The 20,146-nt window shown below is 39.8% G+C and overlaps 1 protein-coding gene across 1 annotated transcript; it reads right to left on the reverse strand.

Moving 5' to 3' along the window:
* On the reverse strand, positions 1–20,141 carry NUDT21 (nudix hydrolase 21). Its single transcript, XM_007993347.3, has 7 exons — positions 19,859–20,141; positions 16,574–16,774; positions 15,410–15,473; positions 8,337–8,426; positions 3,391–3,466; positions 2,964–3,078; positions 1–1,056 (listed from the first exon to the last, which is right to left on the reverse strand). The coding sequence occupies exons 1-7, from the start codon at positions 19,972–19,974 to the stop codon at positions 1,035–1,037; spliced, it is 684 nt and encodes a 227-aa protein (XP_007991538.1). The 5' UTR covers positions 19,975–20,141; the 3' UTR covers positions 1–1,034.
* Between the last annotated feature and the right edge of the window lie 5 nt (positions 20,142–20,146).

The raw sequence follows: 20,146 nt of genomic DNA on the forward strand, positions 1-20,146 counted from the left end.
TCCTTTGCTCTAATATTTTTTATTCCCTCAAATTTGATCTGAATTTATCAGTACTTTTTAAAGTTTTTAAAATTTCGTATTTTTCTCTTAACCTGACAAAATCTGTCCTCTGCCTTACCCCAGTTTTTGGTTGATTCACATTATTCCAAAAATATTTTCGAAGGCTCCGTCATTTGCTAAAACCAAATTTTCTTCTCTATGTACATAACTTCAAGTTAATTGAATATTTGTGCAATCTCAGAGTTCAAAACCTAATATGTCCAATTTTAGAAATTTTCTTCACAGATCACTATTTTTACCATGGCTTTAAGACACATAATTTTGCAACAGCACAAATAATTAATACCCCCATTATGTGAAGAAAATTCTGAGCTCTAAATGAGTCTCTTCTTACACCAATTCCTATGATTGCTAATCAAGCCACTTTTAATAGTTTCCTATACGTTTAAGGTCTGTTGCTTGCAAACCAAGGCCTGGATGGTTATAAAATGTACTGGCCAGTGAATTACATTGGGAGTTCTCTGCAACACAATTCATTTAGGAGTTGCACCTTGGACTCAATCAGACAAACACAGTTTTCAAAAGTAATGGAAGCTCTTCATCATAAAAATCTAATACAGTCTTGGAGTATGTGCCCAAGAATGGTATCAAAGCAAGGGTTCAATAAACTTGACTGACCTAAACCTGTCATTGTGTTGTAACATTCACCATCCTAAGGTGGAGGGAAAAATGATCCTTACCTACAAGAATTTTAGAAGTTTACTGAGAAATTAAAATAAAAAGTCAATTTTCTTTAACGTTGTACAAAAAGTATGAGTAGAACCAAAAGTAAATCAACATTATCACATTTGTTTACACCACTATCTAGTTCTTCATATTAATTTTACTATTCAAACAAAAGAAAGTAGGTGGCAATTTAGGGATCGCAAAAGAGATAAAACCAAAAAAACTTTTCTACCACATTTATTCTACACTGTATATAGCTGTGCTCACAGAGACAAGCGGCTTCTTTTACTTCTCCACTGCGCAGGAATTCAGTTGTATATAAAATTGAACCTGAATTTTAAAAAGAACAATACCTTTATTAAAGACAGTACATACTACTTTCCACGTAAGATAAAGAAATTTATCTGGATGTTTCTACCCTCTCTTAACATGTCTGGCATTTTCTTTTTTTCCCCTTCAAATGCCTTTTTACCACGTTTGGCATTTTCTACACCAATTTTCTCTCACTGGTCACATCTTATGCATTAAAAACACCATTGCTGAATACTTATAATTAAAAAATTAAGACTATAAATTTGATTAATTATTCACTAATAAGTTCCTTAATGCTGGAAAAGTTTCTACATGTCCTTATACTCTGACTACTCAGCACAGATCCTGCACTTGGCAAGTGGCTGTTTGAATAAATAATACGACTCTTTTTCCCCCATATGCATTTCAACTTGTAATCTATCAGGAGGCCCAAGTGGAGTGACAAAAGATAAAGTTTGATTAGTGACGAAGTAGAAAGAGCAATTTCGTACTCAATAAGCTTTCACAAAAGGCCAATTTCACTAACATTTATTAAGTACGTACCAGATTACTGGCACTGTTGTAAGCATTTTATATGCATTATTTCACTTGGTCCTCACAATCCTCTGAAGTAGAGACTACTATCCCCATTTACAGATGAAGAAACAGTCAAATAGGTAAAATAGTTTGTTCCAAGGTCACACTGCCAGCAAGTATTGAGATTGTGATTCAAATCCAAACACTGACTGCAGAATCTACATTCATAATCACCATGTTATTCTGCAATTCCTATCGATGGCTGGCTCTAATAGAGACCTCAACCAGTACAAGTCAGTTTTTAAAAAACTGCATTTCGGTCGGGCGCGGTGGCTCACGCCTGTAATCACAGCACTTTGGGAGGCTGAGACGGGCAGATCACGAGGTCAGGAGATCAAGACCATCCTGGCTAACACGGTGAAACCCTGTCTCTACTAAAATACAAAAAAAAAATTAGCCTGGTGTGGTGGCGGCGCCTGTAGTCTCAGCTACTCGGGAGGCTGAGGCAGGAGAATGGCGTGAACCCGGGAGGCGGAGCTTGCAGTGAGCTGAGATCATGCTACTGCACTCCAGCCTGGGCAACAGAGTGAGACTCCGTCTCAAAAAATAAAAAAATTAAAAAAATTAAAAACTGCATTTCTTATCACTCTAACTGCCTAAAGATTCAAACCCCATGTAAAAGTTCAGGACCTAATCCCACAAGCCTCAATGTAGGCCAAAATATAGTAAGTTTCAAAAAAGGAAAGAGAATATATTACACCAAGATACTCAATTTGCCACCTTTTTTTTTTTTTAGATGGAGTCTCGCTCTGTCACTCAGGCTGGAGTGTAGTTGCACGATCTCAGTTCACTGCAACCTCTGCCTCCTGGGTTCAAGCAATTCTCTGCCTCAGCCTGAGTAGCCGGGATTACAGGCGCCGGCCACCATGCCTGGCTAATTTTTGTATTTTTAGGAGAGATGAGGTTTCACCATCTTGGCCAAGCTGGTCTTGAACTCCCAACCTGGTGACACACCCACCTCAGCCTCCCAAAGTGCTGGGATTACAGACATGAGCCACTGCATCCAACCAATTTGCCACATTTTTATACAGACAACTCCACTCATATTTACACACTGTTGACTGCTATTTAACCATCTCTTCTTTGAATAAAGACATCAACCTTAACTCTTGAGAATATCAGAATTAGGGAAGAGCATTTGCACAAATACCAGAATGTCATGCCGAAACTTAATAGTCTGGGAATGGTATTAGTCACAATTCATCTATGGCTTGCACATGACCTAGGAGACTACTTTCTTAGTTTCCTTAAAGACCAAAATTCATGAACCATACCTTCTCAAGTGGCTCAGAATATTTTAAATTTTACAGTTAATATGGATGAACCAAAAAATGTTCAACTTTCTGTACCTGCTCAACAGCTGAGGGAGACTAGAAATGATGGGTCCATATCCTGGTGCATTGTCATACAATTCAAACAATGGTGCAGCTACCAGTTTGTAATTTTTAGGGACTGCAAACAAGGCTAAAATAAAACAGAATTCATTATTATAAGTTCTTATATAATCACTGCTTCCATTTCATTTTTAAATTAATTACCAATTTTACATTTAACAAAAAGTTTAAGAAAAAAGATAATCTCATTAACACATTTTGGTTATGTCTTTTAAGGTACATTTCCTAGTCACAGATTTTAAACTAAAAGCATGGTATGTATTTTTAGTTTTACAATAAACCCCAAAATTCAAGGAACTTTGCGAAAACACAAATAGAGGTATCCTTGAAATTACTGTACAGAAGTTTTTAGATGGTTACCTTCGAAAACAAAATAACTTACCTTTTTCTTGAAGCTGAACCAGAAACAACTTCTTATGTTCCTTAGGCTTTGTAATATGTGCAGGAATATATGGATACTGAAATTACAAATGAATACAACTTTAACATGTATTCCATGGCTTCATTTCTTTACATGCTTACTCCCCAGTATAGTTATAAACTGTTGGGGGAAGCATACTACTTTCTGTTCTCTTTACCGAACTTATCTAACAGATACACTAGTAAATAAATGCTTTAATGCATATAAAATAACAAGCAGTAAACCAGTCAACCATTCAAGATAAAATATGTAGTCACAGGATTTATAGCTTCAGATACTTACAACATAATGAAGTCTGATTTAATTAGTATCTTTAATAAAGGCTTCTGTTTGTTTGTTTTTTGGTTTTTCTTTCTTTCTTTTTTTTTTTTGAGACAGAGTTTCGCTCTCGTTGCCCAGGCTGGAGTGTAATGGTGCAATCTCGGCTCACTGTAACCTCCGCCTGCCGGGTTCAAGTGATTCTCCTGCCTCAGCCTCCTGAGTAGCTGAGATTACATGCATGCGCCACCATGCCCGGCTAATTTTGTATTATTAGTAGAGGCAGGGTTTCTCCAGGCTGGTCTTGAACTCCCGACCTCAGGTGATCCGCCTGCCTCGGCCTCCCCAAGTGCTGGGATTACAGGTGTGAGACATCATGCCTAGCCTAAAAGCTATTTTGTTTTTTTTTTTTTTAAAAATATATATAGGCTGGGCACTGTGGCTCACGCCTGTAATCCTAGCACTTTGAGAGGCCGAGGCAGGCAGATCATGAGGTCAGGAGATTGAGACCATCCTGGCTAACACGGTGAAACCCCGTCTCTACTAAAAATACAAAAAATTAGCCAGGCATGGTGGCAGGTACCTGTAGTCCCAGCTATTCGTGAGGTTAAGGCAGCAGAATGGCATGAACCCAGAAGGCAGAGCTTGCAGTGAGCTGAGACTGTGCCACTGCACTCCAGCCTGGGCAACAGAGCGAGACTCTGTGTCAAAAAAAAAAAAAATCATCATCATCATATATACATATATATGTATGTATCAGTACGTTAAACAGTCTAGAATCCTGATGTAGACCTGTTTACTACATTAAAAATTCAAATATAGCCTGTGAGGCATTTGACAAGATGCTTCTTGCTCCTCCTCCCAGCCCAACCTCAAACCTCCCCGTCCGTATCCCAGGGTGCATGCTTCAGGAATACCAGAAGAGCAGTCTAAATGAAGTTTTGCCAGATGGGCAAAGCCAAAGCCATTTTACTCGATGAAATTTAGAGAATTTAAAGGGATGAAGAGAATCAGAGAGGGAAGTTGCTACCCGGGAAGGAAAAATTCTGACACAGAGAACAAAAAAAAAAAGTCTAAGGGTTATACAATTCTTGTATAAATCTCTCCACAATACACTGAGAAATCTACTTTTGCTGTTGGAGTTGTATTTGAGCGGGGGAATTTAAAATTGCTGAAAACAGATAAAAGGGGAAAGTGAGATAAAAGCAGAAGCTGCCAAAAGGAGGTATTAGCATCATCCTCAATTTACATAGAAACGCAGGCTAAGAGAGGCTAAGTATCTTTCCCAAGATTACTCAGCCAAGTTGTGAAGCCAAGATTTAACTGTATCTATTCAACTCTTATCTAATTATAAAAGCCTATGTTATTTTCCACTATGTTACTCATTGGCACCTAACCAGTATTCCAGTTAGAATAATTATATACCAGAGCCATCCCTAGGGTACAATGAATTGAGGCAATTGTCCCAGGCTTTGGAGGTTCCTTAAACTGTCATGAAATAACAATAACAGTCGCAGAGAAGTGAGAAGTGGCTTGAACAGCACAAGCTAAGAGATCTGTGGATCGCATACAACAAAAGTTCCCAAACCATGACCAAACAAAATGAGTAGCATTTCCCCAAATTTCCTCTGCTGTCAAGGCTACGTGTTCCTATTTTTTTAAGCCTTTCTTCTCTGGTCTTAATGTTTAAGTCGACTGTAGTTTATACAAAAAGACTGAGATAGGGAGATGATAGGCTCCTTTTCCACTGACACCTAACTAACACTCTAGGCTTCCTAAATAAATCAATACACTTACCTTATATCGAATACCACCAGGGCAAACTCTAGGCTTTAGTGAATGAAGGGAACTGTCCTAGGACAATGGTAGGGGAGATGAGTGAGGATATTCAGAAAAGTTATCTGGAAAATGACTGGGGTCACTATTAAGGATTTTTCAATTAGATCAAGGAATGTTCAGAAAGCCGAAAAAAGTTTAGAATAATTGTACTATGTATCTTTGAACAAGTAACTTCACTGTTTCCATATGAAATTGTTCTTCCTTAAAGCCAAGATGTGTTCCTGGCAATTCTTAGTGAACACCAGCATCAGCTTCCACAGCTCCTATCTTCCTGTCCCTCTGCCATACAAGGGAGTCAGAAGCAAGAGAAAAAGAACAGTCTTTTGCTTGGTTGGTATTTTGTGCAGCGCTTGACCTGAAACATCTTGTCATGTAAAGTAGCTATAAAGTCATAGGGCTTTTTAATTTGCCTAAAGAATTCAGGATTCAACTTTAAGAAGTTCCACCATTAGCAAAAATAGGAATATTTGAGCATCAGTAACATTATCACTCATTATCGTGGATTAAAATATTTCAAATTATTTAAATCCAAAAGATCATACTGACCCTTTGAAGGTCAATGAAACATGTTTTTTTGTGTATGTGTGCCCCCATTACACTACCTCCGATTTCAGGGCAGCTATGTTTGAAAGGTATCAGAGAGTTCCCTGTTTGCTGCCACTGTCTCAACAAGCAATCAGACTCAACATGGAAGTGCAAGGGAGTTCATTATCCCATGGGGGATAGGAGTCCCTAGCCATCTATCTTTCTGACAGACAATTATGAAGTACATTCCACATGGTTCCCAGTCCTTAACAGAACAAACCCAGTTGCCCACAGGTGTAAAAAGATCAGTAACATGCCCTGTCTTACTTCTGCTGCTTCTGGTCTCACTCTCCCTGTATTCTGCTGCTTCCTGGAATCACCTCTCAAATTGCCTGTACCCAAGTCTTGGTCTTATCCTCTCTTTTGAATAAAGTCAAGTCTTTAGATGATGGTAAGGAATTAAATCATTCTTCTGAAAAATGTTAAGTAAAGGAAAAGCAGCATATATATTTTTTTCTACACAAACCACATACTTCAGTAGTACATAAGTTTCTTTTTACATGAGGATCACAACCCTTATGAATTCATAGACCAGGAAATGATCATCAATGAGCTGCTAACATTATAAAAAGAGACAACCAAATATTTTTAAATTCCTGATGGAAGTACACTATACCACTTGTGGTAGACTGCTGTAAGATGACCCCCAATGACTCCTGTCTCCTGGTATTCACTGCTTTGTATAGTCCCTCCTACAGTGTACCAGGGTTGGCTTGTGTGACCAACAACATACTGCAGAAGTGATGGTATGCCACTGCCAAGATTAGGTTATCGCAGACTAAGTGTTCCTACTTGGGCACTCCTCTAGCACTCTGTCTCTCACTATCTCTTGGATCACACAGCCTGGGGGAAGCCAGCTGCCTGAGAGTTGTCCTTTTAGAGATGTTCTCATGGCAAGGAACTGAGGGAGACCTTGAGACAACAGCCAGCAACACCTGAAGCAAAGCTTTAGTCTAACAGCCCAGATGAAACCGAGAAGTCTGCTAACACACAAGTGTAAGCTCGAGATCAGATACTTTAACCCCAGTTCTGCCTTATGATGCAGTCCCAACTGACAACTTGACTGTAACTTCATGAGAGAGCCTAAGCCAGAACCACCCTAAGCAACTCCCAGAGGCCGAAAGGCTGCTAAATTTTGAGGTAATTTGTTATGCAGCAATAGATAACATACCACCTACACAAGCCTTGTTACCCCTCCCCAAATTAACTGAGCCTGAATACAATTTCTCAATCTAACTATCAATTTGCATGACACACAGGGGAAATAACTACATATTCAACAACAACAGGGGAATGCAATCGGAATGGAAACATTAGCCTATTTTCATTAACAAATAAAATACAAGGGGAAAAAAGGTGCCAACTGTGTAAAAGAGACTTGAGAGACTATCCTAATCCAAACAAATTATAAAAAGAAAATTGAAATAATCAGGATATGTGAACAGTGACTATATATTTGACAATAATATGGAATTGTTTTAGTATGATAATGACAGAACTACGGTTGTTTTTAAAGAGATCCTTATCTTTTATGATTCACAATGAAATATTTACAATTGAAATGAATAGCTAGGATACGCTTCAAAATAATCCAAGATAAGGGCAGGAGAATGGTGCGGTGGAACAAGGGGCTGTGATGTGCTAACTGTTAAAGGCAGATAACGGGTAACGCAAGTCATTCACTTTTACCGTAACGCAAGTCATTCACTTTTACCATTCTCTCTTCTTTCGTATTTGTTCTATTTATTTATTTATTTTGAGAAGGAGTCTCGCTCTGTTGTCCAGGCTGGAGTGCAGCGACACGATCTCGGTTCGCTGCAACTTCTGCCTCCCAGGTTCAAGCAATTCTCCTGCCTCAGCCTCCTGAGTAGCTGGGATTACAGGTTTGTACCACCAAACCCGGCTCATTTTTATATTTTTTAGTAGAGATGGGGTTTCGCCATGTTGGCCAGGCTGGTCTCAAACTCCTGACCTCAACAGGTGATCCACCCACCTTGGCCTCCCAAAGTGCTGGGATTACAGGCATGAGCCACCTCGCCCAGCCTTGTATTTGTTTTACATTTTCCTTTAAAATAAGAAGTGCTTGGCTTAATTTTGTAATTTAAATTAAGGAGGGAAGAAAAGAAAATTTCAAGTCAAATTCTACTTTAATCTTTTTTAAAGTGGCTAGAATTAAATGAGCTTTCTGCTTCCAAAATGCCTAGCAAATATAACTGAACACTAACCTGAGGAGGTTCAAAATTTGGTCTCCACCAGTTACCAATGCAGTCGTCAATGACCCAGTCTTGCAAAACTCCATCCTGACGACCCAGTATCTGTCAAAAAGAAATAAGACAGCCAGTGAACAACTAAATATATGTACTCACGAATCCCCTTCTTCAGTGAAAAGAAAATTCTTAGCAGTGCTCCTAATAGAGACAAAGGGATAATATGCCTTCCATATAGACTTCATCTCTATAATCTGTTGTTATAGATGTCGCTCTGCCCAAGACATACAATATTAGTTCAAAATTGGCAAGCTAGTATTAACATAAAAACTGTGTTCAAAATTCAACTTTCATTTTTATTAATTTGTATAGCAGAACATTAAACTTATTTTAATCAAAGTCATACTCTATATATTTTAAGTTGCCAAAAACAGTTCCACAATGTTCATGGTGAGAAACTGCAGTTCTCTGTCCTGCTTCACCCATTCCCACTGGCTATAACTTTCAACTCTTGGTTGTTTTTCCCGTTTGCTTCTATTTTTAAAGCATTCTTCTTGGTCTTAAATAAACGGTTTATTTTAGGGTAGTTTTAGATTTACAGAAAACTTGCAAAACTTGAGCAGAGACTTCCCATATACCCCACACCCAGTTTCCCCTATTGTTAACATCTCACATTAGTAAGGCACATTTGTCAAACTAATCAACCAATACCAAGACAAGGTTATTAACTGAAGTCCATGTATTATTCAGATATCCGTAATCTTTAACCTAATGTCCTTTTTCATTTTTCAGTCCCAGGATCCCATCTAAGATGCCATATTACACTTAATCTTCATTTCTTCCGAGGTTCCTCTACATTGTGACAGCTTTTCATACTTTCCTTGTTTTTGATGATCTTGATATAGTTTTGAGGAACACTGGTCAAGTATTTTGTAAAACATCCCTCAATTAACTGAGGTTATGAGCTTTTGGGAAGAAAAATACAGAGGTAAAAGGGCCATTCTCATCACCATCATATCAAGGGTACACGCTGCATCAATGTGGCTTATCACTAATGCCAACATCAATCACCTGGCTGAGGTACTGTTTATCAGGTTTCTTCAATGTAAAGTCATATTTTTCAAAACTTTTTTTTTTTCTTTTTGAGACAGAGTTTTTGCTCGTTGCCCAGGCTGGAGTGCAATGGCACAATCCTGGCTCACTGCAACCTCTGCCGCCCAGGTTAAAGTGATTCTCCTGCCTCAGCCTCGTGAGTAGCTGGGATTACAGGCACACACTACCATGCCCAGCTAATTTTTTGTCTTTTTAGTAGAGACGGGGTTTCACCCTGTTGTTCAGGCTGGTCTCAAACACCTGACCTCAGATGATCCGCCCGCCTCAGTCTCCCAGAGTGCTGGGCTTACAGGCATGAGCCACTGTGCAGGGCCTCAAAACCACATTTTTCTAAGAGATAGGGTCTTGCTCTGTCACTCAGGCTGGAGCGCAGTGACGCAATCATGGCTCACTATAACTCCTGGCCTCAAGCAATCTTCTGGCCTCAGCCCCACAAAGCACTGGGATTACAGGTGTGAGCCACCATGCCCAGCCAAATTATTCTTTTATGACGGTTTCTTGATTTTTCATTTTCATTTTATTTTTCTGAGACAGAGTCTCGCTCTGTTGCCCAGGCTGGAGTGCAGTGGTGCAATCTCGGCTCACTGCAACCTCCACCTCCCGGGTCCAAGGGACTCTCCTGCCTCAGCCTCCGGAGTAGCTGGGACCACAGGTGCCTGCCACCACACCCGGCTTTTTTGTATTTTTAGTAGAAATGGGGTTTCACCATGTTGGCCAGGATGGTCTCAATCTCTTGACCTCATGATCCACCCACCTCGGCCTCCCAAAGTGCTGGGATTACAGGCGTGAGCCACCGCGACCAGATTTTCATTTTAAAAACTTTTTTAAAAGCCTATAACCCTCTACTATGAATGAGAATTTAGATATTAAAATCACATGACCTAGTTATACTTTTTCTTCCAGCATCTTCCCATTATCAATATTTGGTTAAGTCAACATTCAGTATTTAAGTTAGTATGATCAGGTAGATTAGTCACAACAGAGTAACCATATCTCCTCACTTGTTCAATCTTCCTGTTCTTTAGTTAATAACTTTCATTTCCTTTGCTATCACTAAATTCATTTCCCACATTCTCCACGAGAATTTAAATTTCTTCTCAATTCAAATATCAATTGTCAGTTATTCTATTAATTTCATCTTTTCTAAGACATGTTTTTGTTTTTTTCAAGACAAGATCTCACTCTGTCACCCACGCTGGAGTGCAGTGGTGTGATCTCCACTCACTGCAACCTCCACCTCATGGGCTGAAGTGCTTCCCTCACCTCAGCCTCCCCTGTCCCCCAGCCTCCCGAGTAGCTGGGACTACAGGTGCAAGCCACCACACCAGGCTAATTTTTTGCCATGTTGCCAAGGCTGGTCTCAAACTCCTAGGCTCAAGTGATCTGCCCATCTTGGCCTCCCTAAGTGCTGAAATTGCAGGCATGAGCCACCACACCCAGCCTAAGACACGTTTTTTCTATCATCCTGCTGTAATCTGTACTTGATAGTCTCAACCCTGCTTCCCAGCTGGAGTCCTAGGGTTTCTCTTGGTCTCTCTCCTATGTTGTTAGATCTTAATATTTCTAAATTCTCTATCTTCTTATTTTATTCCAGTTTGGGGGTGAACACCCTCTAGTAGCTTCCTGAGAAAAGGTACAAGAGATAAAACTTTTTGAAACTCTGCATGTCCAGAAATAACTTTTACCCACACATTTGATTTATAGTTTGATTAGAAAATTCTTGGACAGAGATCATAGTCTCTCAAAATCACAAAGACAACACTCCACCATCCTTTAGCTTCCAGAATTATTTCTGGGGAGTTTAATGCAATTTCTGATTTTGATGTTTTGCATTTAACCTCTCTACTTACCAATCCTCCACCTGCCACTTTGGAAGCTTTTAGGATCTTTTTGTTTTTATTTGTTTGTAGGATCTAAAATTTCATGATGACATGCCTTTGCATGGATCTTTAAACATTCACTATAGAAGCAAGGCCAGTAGGCCTTTTCAATCTAAAAACTCATGCTCTTTGAGGTTTGAGAAATTTTCTCCAATTATGCTTTACTAATTCTTCCTTTACTCTGTTCTATTTATCTGTAGTTTATATTGGTCCTTCTAGAATGACCCACTAATTTTATCTTTTCTTACCTACATTCTATCATCTTTTCATTCTATTTTCTGGTAGAATAAAACTCTTAACTTTTTACTGAATTTTTTATTTCTTCCAACATTTTTTAAAATATCCATGAGGTTTTTGTTGGCTAAAATGCCTTTTTAACAGCACTGTTTCACAGGTGCAAAATCTCCTCTTATTTAACCAAGAATATTAATCACAGTTTTGTCAGTGGTTGAATTTACTGCTTCTGTTAAGGTCCTTTTGCTTCTTTTGATCTCTTTATTGTTAAGAAGTTTTCTCCAAAAGCCTGGTGATATTTGGTTGTGTACTCACAAGGTAGAAGCAACAAGAGGCTTAATTGTCACCTCTGTGTGCATGAGTGACAGGACTACAATATTTTTTTCTTTTTTTTTTTGTAGACGAAGTCTTGCTCTGTTGCCCAGGGTGCTGTGCAGTGGCGCAATCTCGGCTCACCGCAACCTCCACCTCCTGGGTTCAACTGATTCTTCTGCCTCAGCCTCCTGAGTAGCTGGGATTACAGGCGCCCGCCACCACGCCCGGCTAATTTTTTTTTATTTTAGTAGAGACGGGGTTTCACCATGTTGGTCAGGCTGTCTCTAACTCCTGACCTCGTGATCCACCCACCTCGGCCTCTCAAAGTGCTGGGATTACAGATGTAAGCCACTGTGCCCGGTCCAGGACTACATTATTTCTATAGAAAATTCTTGCTTTGTTTTGGATATGGTTTGTCTCCCTGCCCCCAAACTCATGCTGAAATCTGATCCCCAATGTGACAGTGTTGGCAGGCAGGGCCTAGTGGAAGGTGTTTAAGTCATGGAGGTGGACCCTTCATTAATAGTTTTAATACCCTTCTGCCATCAGGAATGGATTAGTTCCCTGGAGACTGGGTTGTTCAAGAGTGTAGCTTCCCGGATTCACTCTTGCTTCCTCCCTTGCCATGTCATCTCTTTGCACATGCCCACTCCCATTTTGCTTTCTACCATGAGTGGAAGCAGCACGAAGCCCTCGCCAGCTACCCAATCTTGCCACCGCAACTGGTGAGCCAAATAAATCTTTTTCTTTATAAATTACCCAGCCTCAGGTATTCTGTTATAGCAATATTAAACAGACTAAGACAGCTCCAAAATGGCAGTATCTGAAGTTTTTCTTGGACTGGTCACTTTTCCCAGAAACAAGATTTCCAACCCTCAGCCTGGGATATATAAATCTAATTGTTGGCTGGGCCTGGTGGCTCATGCATGTAATCCCAATGCTTTGGGAGGCTGAGATGGGAGGACTGCTTCAGGCCAGGAGTTTGTGACCAGCCTGGGCAACATAGCAAGATCTCATCTCTATAAAAAAATTTTTTTTAATTAGCCAGGCATCATGGCACATACCTGCAGTCCTAGCTACTCAGGAAGCTGAGGCAGGAAGATTGCTTGAGCCCAGGAGTTTGTGGTTACAGTGAGCTATGATCACACCACCGTCCTCCAGCCTGAGGAACAGAGACCCTGTCTCTAAAAAAAATAAATAAGCTTAGACCGCGCACGGTGACTCACATCTATAATCCCAGCACTCTGGGAGGCCAAAGCAGGCAAATCACCTGAAGTCAGGAGTTTGAGACCAGCCTGGCCAACATGGTGAAACCCCATCTCTACTAAAAATACAAAAATTAGCTGGGTATGGCAGTGGGCACCTGTAATCCCAGCTACTCTGGAGGCTGAGGCAGGAGAATCGCTTGAACCCAGGAGGCAGAGGTTGCTGTGAGCGACCATTGCTCACATTGGATATCACACCACTGCACCCCAGCCTGGGCAACAAGAGCAAAACTCTGACTCAAGAAAATTTTTTTTTAAATAAGCCCAGTTGTTAACATCCTGTCAGCCTAATAGAAGTCCAAGAGTCTGACTATTCAGAATGGGAACTCTTGCTTATTCTTCCCCATCCCCTAAACTTTTTTCATTGCTAGCTGTTCTCTGATTCAATTACTACAGAGAATCAATCATCAGCCAGTCTTTGCCTAATTACAGAGTGGGGAAGACAATCTAGATACACAGATTGAACATCCCAGTCTGAAACTCCAAAATCTCAAACTTTTTGAGCACTGAAATGATGTTCAAAGGAAATGCTCAGGCCGGGTGTGGTGGCGCACGCCTGTAATCCCAGCACTTTGGAAGGCCAAGGAAGGCGGATCACCTGAGGTCAGGAGTTCCAGACCAGCCTAGCCAACATGGTGAAACCCCGTCTCCACTAAAACTACAAAAATTAACCAGGCATGGTGGCAGGTGCCTATAATTCCATCTACTGGGGAGGGTAAGGCAGGAGAATCGCTTAAACCCGGGAGGTGGAGGTTACAGTGAGCCGAGATTACACCATTGCACTCCAGCCTGGGTGACAAGAGAGAGACTTCGTCTCAAGAAGAAAAAAAAAAAAAAAAAAGGAAATGGTCACTGGAGCATTTCAAGTTTTGTATATGGGATGCTTAACTGGTAAGCATAATGCAAATATTCCAAAACCTGAAAAAAAATCCCAAATCCTAATCACTGTTTTTAAAATTTTTTTGCATATATAGCAGATGTATATATGTATGGGGTACACAAGATGTTTTGATATACACATGCAATGCGTAATATTCACATCATGGAGAACAGGGTATCCACCCCCTCAAGCATTTATCCTTTGTGTTACAAACAATCCAATTATACTCTTTTAGTTATTTTAAAATTTACAATTAAGTGATTACTGACTATAGTCACCCTATTGTGCTATCAAATAGTAGCTAAACACTTCTGGTCCCAAGCTCTCAGGGAATACTCAACCTGTATAAATATACTTCATATATACATTGAACCAGTCCAGTTTTCAACCCATGCATGCCCCCACTTTCATAAGTACCTAGCACCTTCAGTTCCTCAGTCATTCTGGTACTCTGCAATGTTGGATTCTGCCTGCCTGTCTGTTGGACTAAGGTTTCTGCCAAGTTAGTTATAATTTGCCCATCTGTTTTCCAGTTTCCAAAAATTTTGCTTTTGTGAGTCTCTCATTTTGCACTCCCTCAATCCTACTGCACTTATATCTTTGTACCAGACATTACATAAATGGAAGTCCAAGCACAGTAAATGTTTAAGAGTTATAATACATTTTTAGAAATACTAGAAAGACAAACCAATAGGTCAAAAGTAGGAGAATTACAGGTGACTTTAGTTTTGTTTCTCCTTTGCTTTTCTGTGTTTGCCAAGCTTTTTGCACAGAGAATGTATGAGTTTTATAAAGGGGGCAGGCGGCAACTGCATGTTAAAGAAGAAAACTAGCATTGAAAACAACTTACAGTCTCAAAATCCTCAGTATCTATGCATTTGGCCCCAAGTCTTTACATGCAGGCATTACAATGATTTTTTAAAAGTAGAATAATTTGGGCAAAGTCTAAAAAATATGTGAAAAAAGTGAAAACACAGGCATCTTTCTCTTTTCAAAATTCCATAGAGGCCTACTCTTGAACAAAACTACCTGCATTCAAACCTCTAGCCCTATAACACACTAGCTATATAACAAGAAGTAATTTAAACTTAATAATATCTGCTTCCTAGAGTTGTGGTGATTAAAGGAATTAGCACATGTAAAGCACTTAGAACAGTGTCTAGCACAGTAATACTTAAATGTCAGTTTTTATCATTGCTGTGACACAGTTTAACATTTTAAAAATTGAAGTAAGTGTAAGTTCAACTTGTAAAAAAAAATCAACATTATACTAACATTCTGGGGTTTAAGTTGTATTTATTGAAAACTCAGTATTCCAAAATAAACATCCTTTTTACAAGACATTAAAAGCCAAATTAACTATTAAGTTGATGGTATGCAAAGTTAGGTTAAACAGAAAAATACCTCTGTCATTAAGCGTTTTAGTCCTTCAACTTCATCTTCTCCTGGGTTAAGTTCACCACCAGGTCTGTATAAAAGTTAAGAATTTCAGCTTTCAACTTAATGCAATTTCGAGATAACAAAGAACACAATAAATGTTATGTCTATCAAGTCACTAAGTAACATATTTCAGTGTAATAAGGCAATCAAAACAAGTATCAAAGTGAAGGGGGAGAATATGTTTGAATTCATGTCAATTCCCCAGACTAACAGTATACAAACCCTAGGTTTTTTTCCTCTTTATATATATTTATTTTTATTTTATTGTCGATTTAAGGGGTACATGTACAAGTTTATTACATAGGTATATTGTGTAATGGTAAGGTTTAGGCTTCTAGTGAACCCATCACCAAAACAGTGAACATAACATCTAACAGGAAGTATTTCAACCCTCACCTCTCCCTCCCCCTCCCCACCTTTGGAGTATACAGTGTTCATTTTTTCCAACTTTATGTCCATATGTACCCATCACATAAACCCTAGTTTTAAACCAACAGAATATATAACATAGCACAAACATAAACAAAATTGCTAACCACCAGTCCATCCCAATCTCGTCTCTGGCAGCTATCTGATGATAATGGAGTCTAGAAATGCCCAGAGAGGAATGGATCATATTCTTTAGGCCTAAACAATGGGACACTTTTTCAAGAGCGCCATCTAAGTATTGGAGACCTTTCTTTTTGGTATAATCTAGTCAAATAGTTGTGGATCAAATGTTTGAGAGATGCAGGAGCTTAAATGACAAAAAAATAAACTGTTATTCACAAAAACCTAAGTCATCTTAAGAATAGGAAACGCAAATCATACCAAGAAAGAAATATCAATTGTTCTTGGTGATGCTACAATGACATCTAGACATTGATCTTGAACTCAACTATTCCACAGGGTTTCTACCAAGCTCAATCACTAACATCGACAACATATAGAAACACGCAGATTACTAGTTAGGAAAATAAATGAGCACCGCAATGGAGAAAAATTACTCGTGATTTTCTCTTTCTAAAGACATCATTAACAGCAGTGTTTGTTGAAATAAATGACCGAGGGCTAAAATTGTAGTCCACAGCTGCATAAACAGCAATCCTACTAAAACCTGTCTTGCTGTTAATTTCCAACACTACTTACAGTTTGAAGAAAGTTGTTCCCAGCTGTAGCAGTAACACATGGGGTAGCCGGTGCTCATGTACAATCAGAACCCCTTCTACAGTCCTCCTCATTCCAATTTTATCAAATTCTTCCCTCATGCGCTGAAATCTGGCTGCCACAGAGCTGTCCTTCTCATAGAGGGGCTCTTTTGTACCAAAAGTATAATTGGTAAGAGGGTACCTGTGATCCAAAGACAAACATCTAACATGAGAACTGAAGAATATAATTTACCATGACAGACATTAGCATAAAGAAACCACAGTACAAAAAAAAGTGCATATGTTGTACTCAGAGACACAGGATTTGTACAGTTACATAACTAAAGTTAATGAGACAGTAGAGATTGGAATCTTGGTCTCTGGACTCTTAAAGCCAGAGCTTCCATGAGATCAAGCTGCTCCTCCATACTTTAACTTTCAAGTGTAGATAACACTATCCTTAAATGCTTAGAGAAATGGTTATCTGAACATTAATAATCTTCTGGTTTTAGACCATGGCTGCTATTCCAACAAGACCAATTTGGCTAATAATTAATGTCCCCCTGCATTCCTCTGACTACTAATCTAATCAGAAAGTTTTAATTATGGGTGCTAATGGCCAATCTCTTTTTTCTAAAACTAAGCCACCACTTTTCATCAACATCCCTCCAGTTATTTTCTATTTCTCTCAGTCAACTATCCTCAGATTTTTCTTGCACCACAGCCTTTCCTTTTCACAGCAACTCTTCTACTTTCTCTTTTCGTCCTCTAAACCTATTTACTAGCCTTGGGCATTTATTCTATTCAGTCTCCTTATTGTTTCCTTCTCCTCATCTGAATCTTCTACCCACCTCTTTACCAAGAATTTAAAATATGGCTCAAACTGTTAAAGACAGTTTTCATCTTGCCTAATAAGGATCAAATTTTTCTTTAAAGATACTTAAAAATTCCATACTTATATGTCGTACGCCCTTAATTAAAGCCTTACAGCAAGAAGCCTTTGAGTAAGAATTTAGGCCACATTTGCCCACCTATAGTATCTATTCTACCAAAAGCCCTTGACATTAATAGTCAACATTATGGCATCTACTACACTCAGCCATTCTTGAAAGGGGAACAAATCAAGGCTGCCAAAACTTTAAAAATTACTTTAATTCCAGAAGCCAAGTTCTAGGCATATGAAAAAGCTATAAAACAATTAAAATATACCATTTCAAGGATGCTTTAAAGATTTAAAGAACGTCCCCAGTAGACCCAATGCTAAATCTAACACCATCATCCATAGCAGCAGCAGATATGCTACACAGCACGATGTGCCAGGCAATTTTTTTAAACGCTTTACATATATTAACATTTAATTCTCACAACCTGAGTTAGAAAGAATTAAGGATAGCCATTACACATCTCTGTTGCAAGAGCCAGCTCCAATAGATCAGTAAAGAGATGTCAAGATGAAATGTTAGAATTTTCACCTGTGAAATCAGAGTGCCAGCCCAGACATACATATTGTTCTCATCATACTGTAAGCTTCATAAAGCAGGGGCTACACCTTACTTCCTCACCACTGTATATCCAGTATTGTGCACGGTGCCTGGCACAAAGTAGGCATTCATGCAATATTTCCTGAAAGAAAATATACTGGGGAGAGTGCATTTGTTTTCAACTTAATATTAACTCAAGTGAACTTAAGTTCACAACACAATGATTATTTCTGAATATTTATATTTATACAGGAGAAGAAATGTACTGTAAATCAACCATAATTTTAATAGAGCGAAGATTAAAATCTTGCTGAAAGCTAACTATTTTGCCAAGTTAATTCTACATAATGGCTTGATGCAAATTAATTCAGTAATCAAGACAAAACAAGAAAAGACTGTGGGTTTTAGCTCTAATCACCACTGAAAGTAACCCAGAAGCTATGCTTTCATACTTTTAAAAAGGATAACATTTGCCTTTACCATTTGATGGATTTTTTTCTTAATTTTTAAAAGCATTTTTGTAGAGACAGCCTATGTTGCCCAGACTTGTCTACAACTCCCGGCCTCAAGTGATCCTCCCACCTCGGCCTCCCAAGGTGCTGGGATTACAGTCTTGAGCCGCCACTCCTGAGGACTCTTATACACACAACTATCGACTAATTCCAGATTTTATAAACCCAGCATTTCCATCATCTAAATTTCCAAGCCAACACATTTTACAAAATAAAACAATGTTAACCATCTTTTCAACTTCAAATCACTTTTGGTTGGGGGACGGAGAGAGAACGTCCATTTATTTTAATATAAAACAAGAGAAACACCTAAACTGCCTTACGAAAACATCAATACCACCAAATCCTTGCACTTGTACACAGACTGGCATACACTGGCCACTTTCCTCCATCAGGAAAATAGAGGCACCACGTTGCCTCGAAAACAAATCCTCAGACACGATTTTAAAAAGCATTACTGACAATTTCTTCAGACACCTCAAACGTCAATTACCTGCTACAGCGAGTCTGCTGCTAAGAGTGACCTTGAAATGCAACGGTTTCAAGTGTTGAAACGGAAAGGTGTTGAAAATAAAACACAGCCCACAATGGGTTTTCTGGTACAAACATTCTGGTTCCCTCCAGTCTGAAAGCCCAACCATAGCAGCATCCTTACTCCCAAGGAGGGGCCTACTTGGGGTGCCTGGGATGCTGGCGTTAAGACATCATCAGACGACACGAAGGCATAAGGTATGGGGCAGGGCAGACAGCCCTGAGCACATGAATAACATGTGTTGTATTCATAAACTGAAATATTTAAGTAGCAATTAAAAGGAAAAAAACTAGACCTAGGCATTAAGCTGGATCTCGAAAGCTTACTGTCAGAGTGAAATGTGCAAAAATGATACTAGGTTATACCATTCGTATCACATCAACAATCACAAAGCAATACCATATACGTGATGCCAAAGCATAAACATTTCACTGGAAGGATAAAACACACACACACATTTTGAAGTTGGTTACCTCTGGAGAGGTGGGGAAAGGATGAGTTAAAAGCAAACTCCGTTTTTCCCCATTATGACCGAATACATAGGATGGGAACAAGCCTTCCTTTCAGAAAAGGACTCTAACTCCCGAAGGCAGGAGGATGAGAAAGGGGCCTGAGGGAGCGAGGAAGGCGCGCATCCGCCAGCGGGAGTTGGAGGTTGGGAGGTGCGGAGGCGTGAAGCACGCCGAAAAGCCGGGGACGCGCGGGAGAGTCTGTAGGAGCGCTCACGAGAGAAATGCCCGCCAAGGCCGCCCCGCACTTACAGATTGATGGTGCGCTCCAGGGTGAGGGGCTTGGTCTGCTGGATGTACTTGTTGCCGAACTGAGTGACCCCCCGGGGCCAGCCGGTCTGCGAGCGATTGGGCGGTACCACAGACATGCTGGCGAGCTCCGGCGCTGGCGGCGAGCAGAAAGTGGGAGGCAGGGGAGACTTTCCCGGTGTGGGAAGCGGTTATCTGCAACCCCCTCAGCGGCTACCGCCCGCCATTAACAGGAGAGCGCAAGAGGAGGCGTAGGCACGCCGGAAGTGAACCCGGAGCCTCTGGCGGCAG

Source organism: Chlorocebus sabaeus, chromosome 5 (genome assembly GCF_047675955.1).
Source record: "Chlorocebus sabaeus isolate Y175 chromosome 5, mChlSab1.0.hap1, whole genome shotgun sequence".
Taxonomy (NCBI): Eukaryota; Metazoa; Chordata; class Mammalia; order Primates; family Cercopithecidae; genus Chlorocebus; species Chlorocebus sabaeus.

What these genes read in the sequence shown, in the direction of transcription:
- NUDT21 (XM_007993347.3), bottom strand. Translation starts at nt 19,974, where the DNA reads ATGTCTGTGGTACCGCCCAATCGCTCGCAGACCGGCTGGCCCCGGGGG. An exon ending in GGAACAACTTTCTTCAAACT is followed by an intron (nt 15,474 to 16,573) that starts GTAAGTAGTGTT and finishes ACTTTTATACAG; the next exon opens with ACCTGGTGGTGAACTTAACC. An exon ending in CAAATTTTGAACCTCCTCAG is followed by an intron (nt 3,467 to 8,336) that starts GTTAGTGTTCAG and finishes TTGTAATTTCAG; the next exon opens with TATCCATATATTCCTGCACA.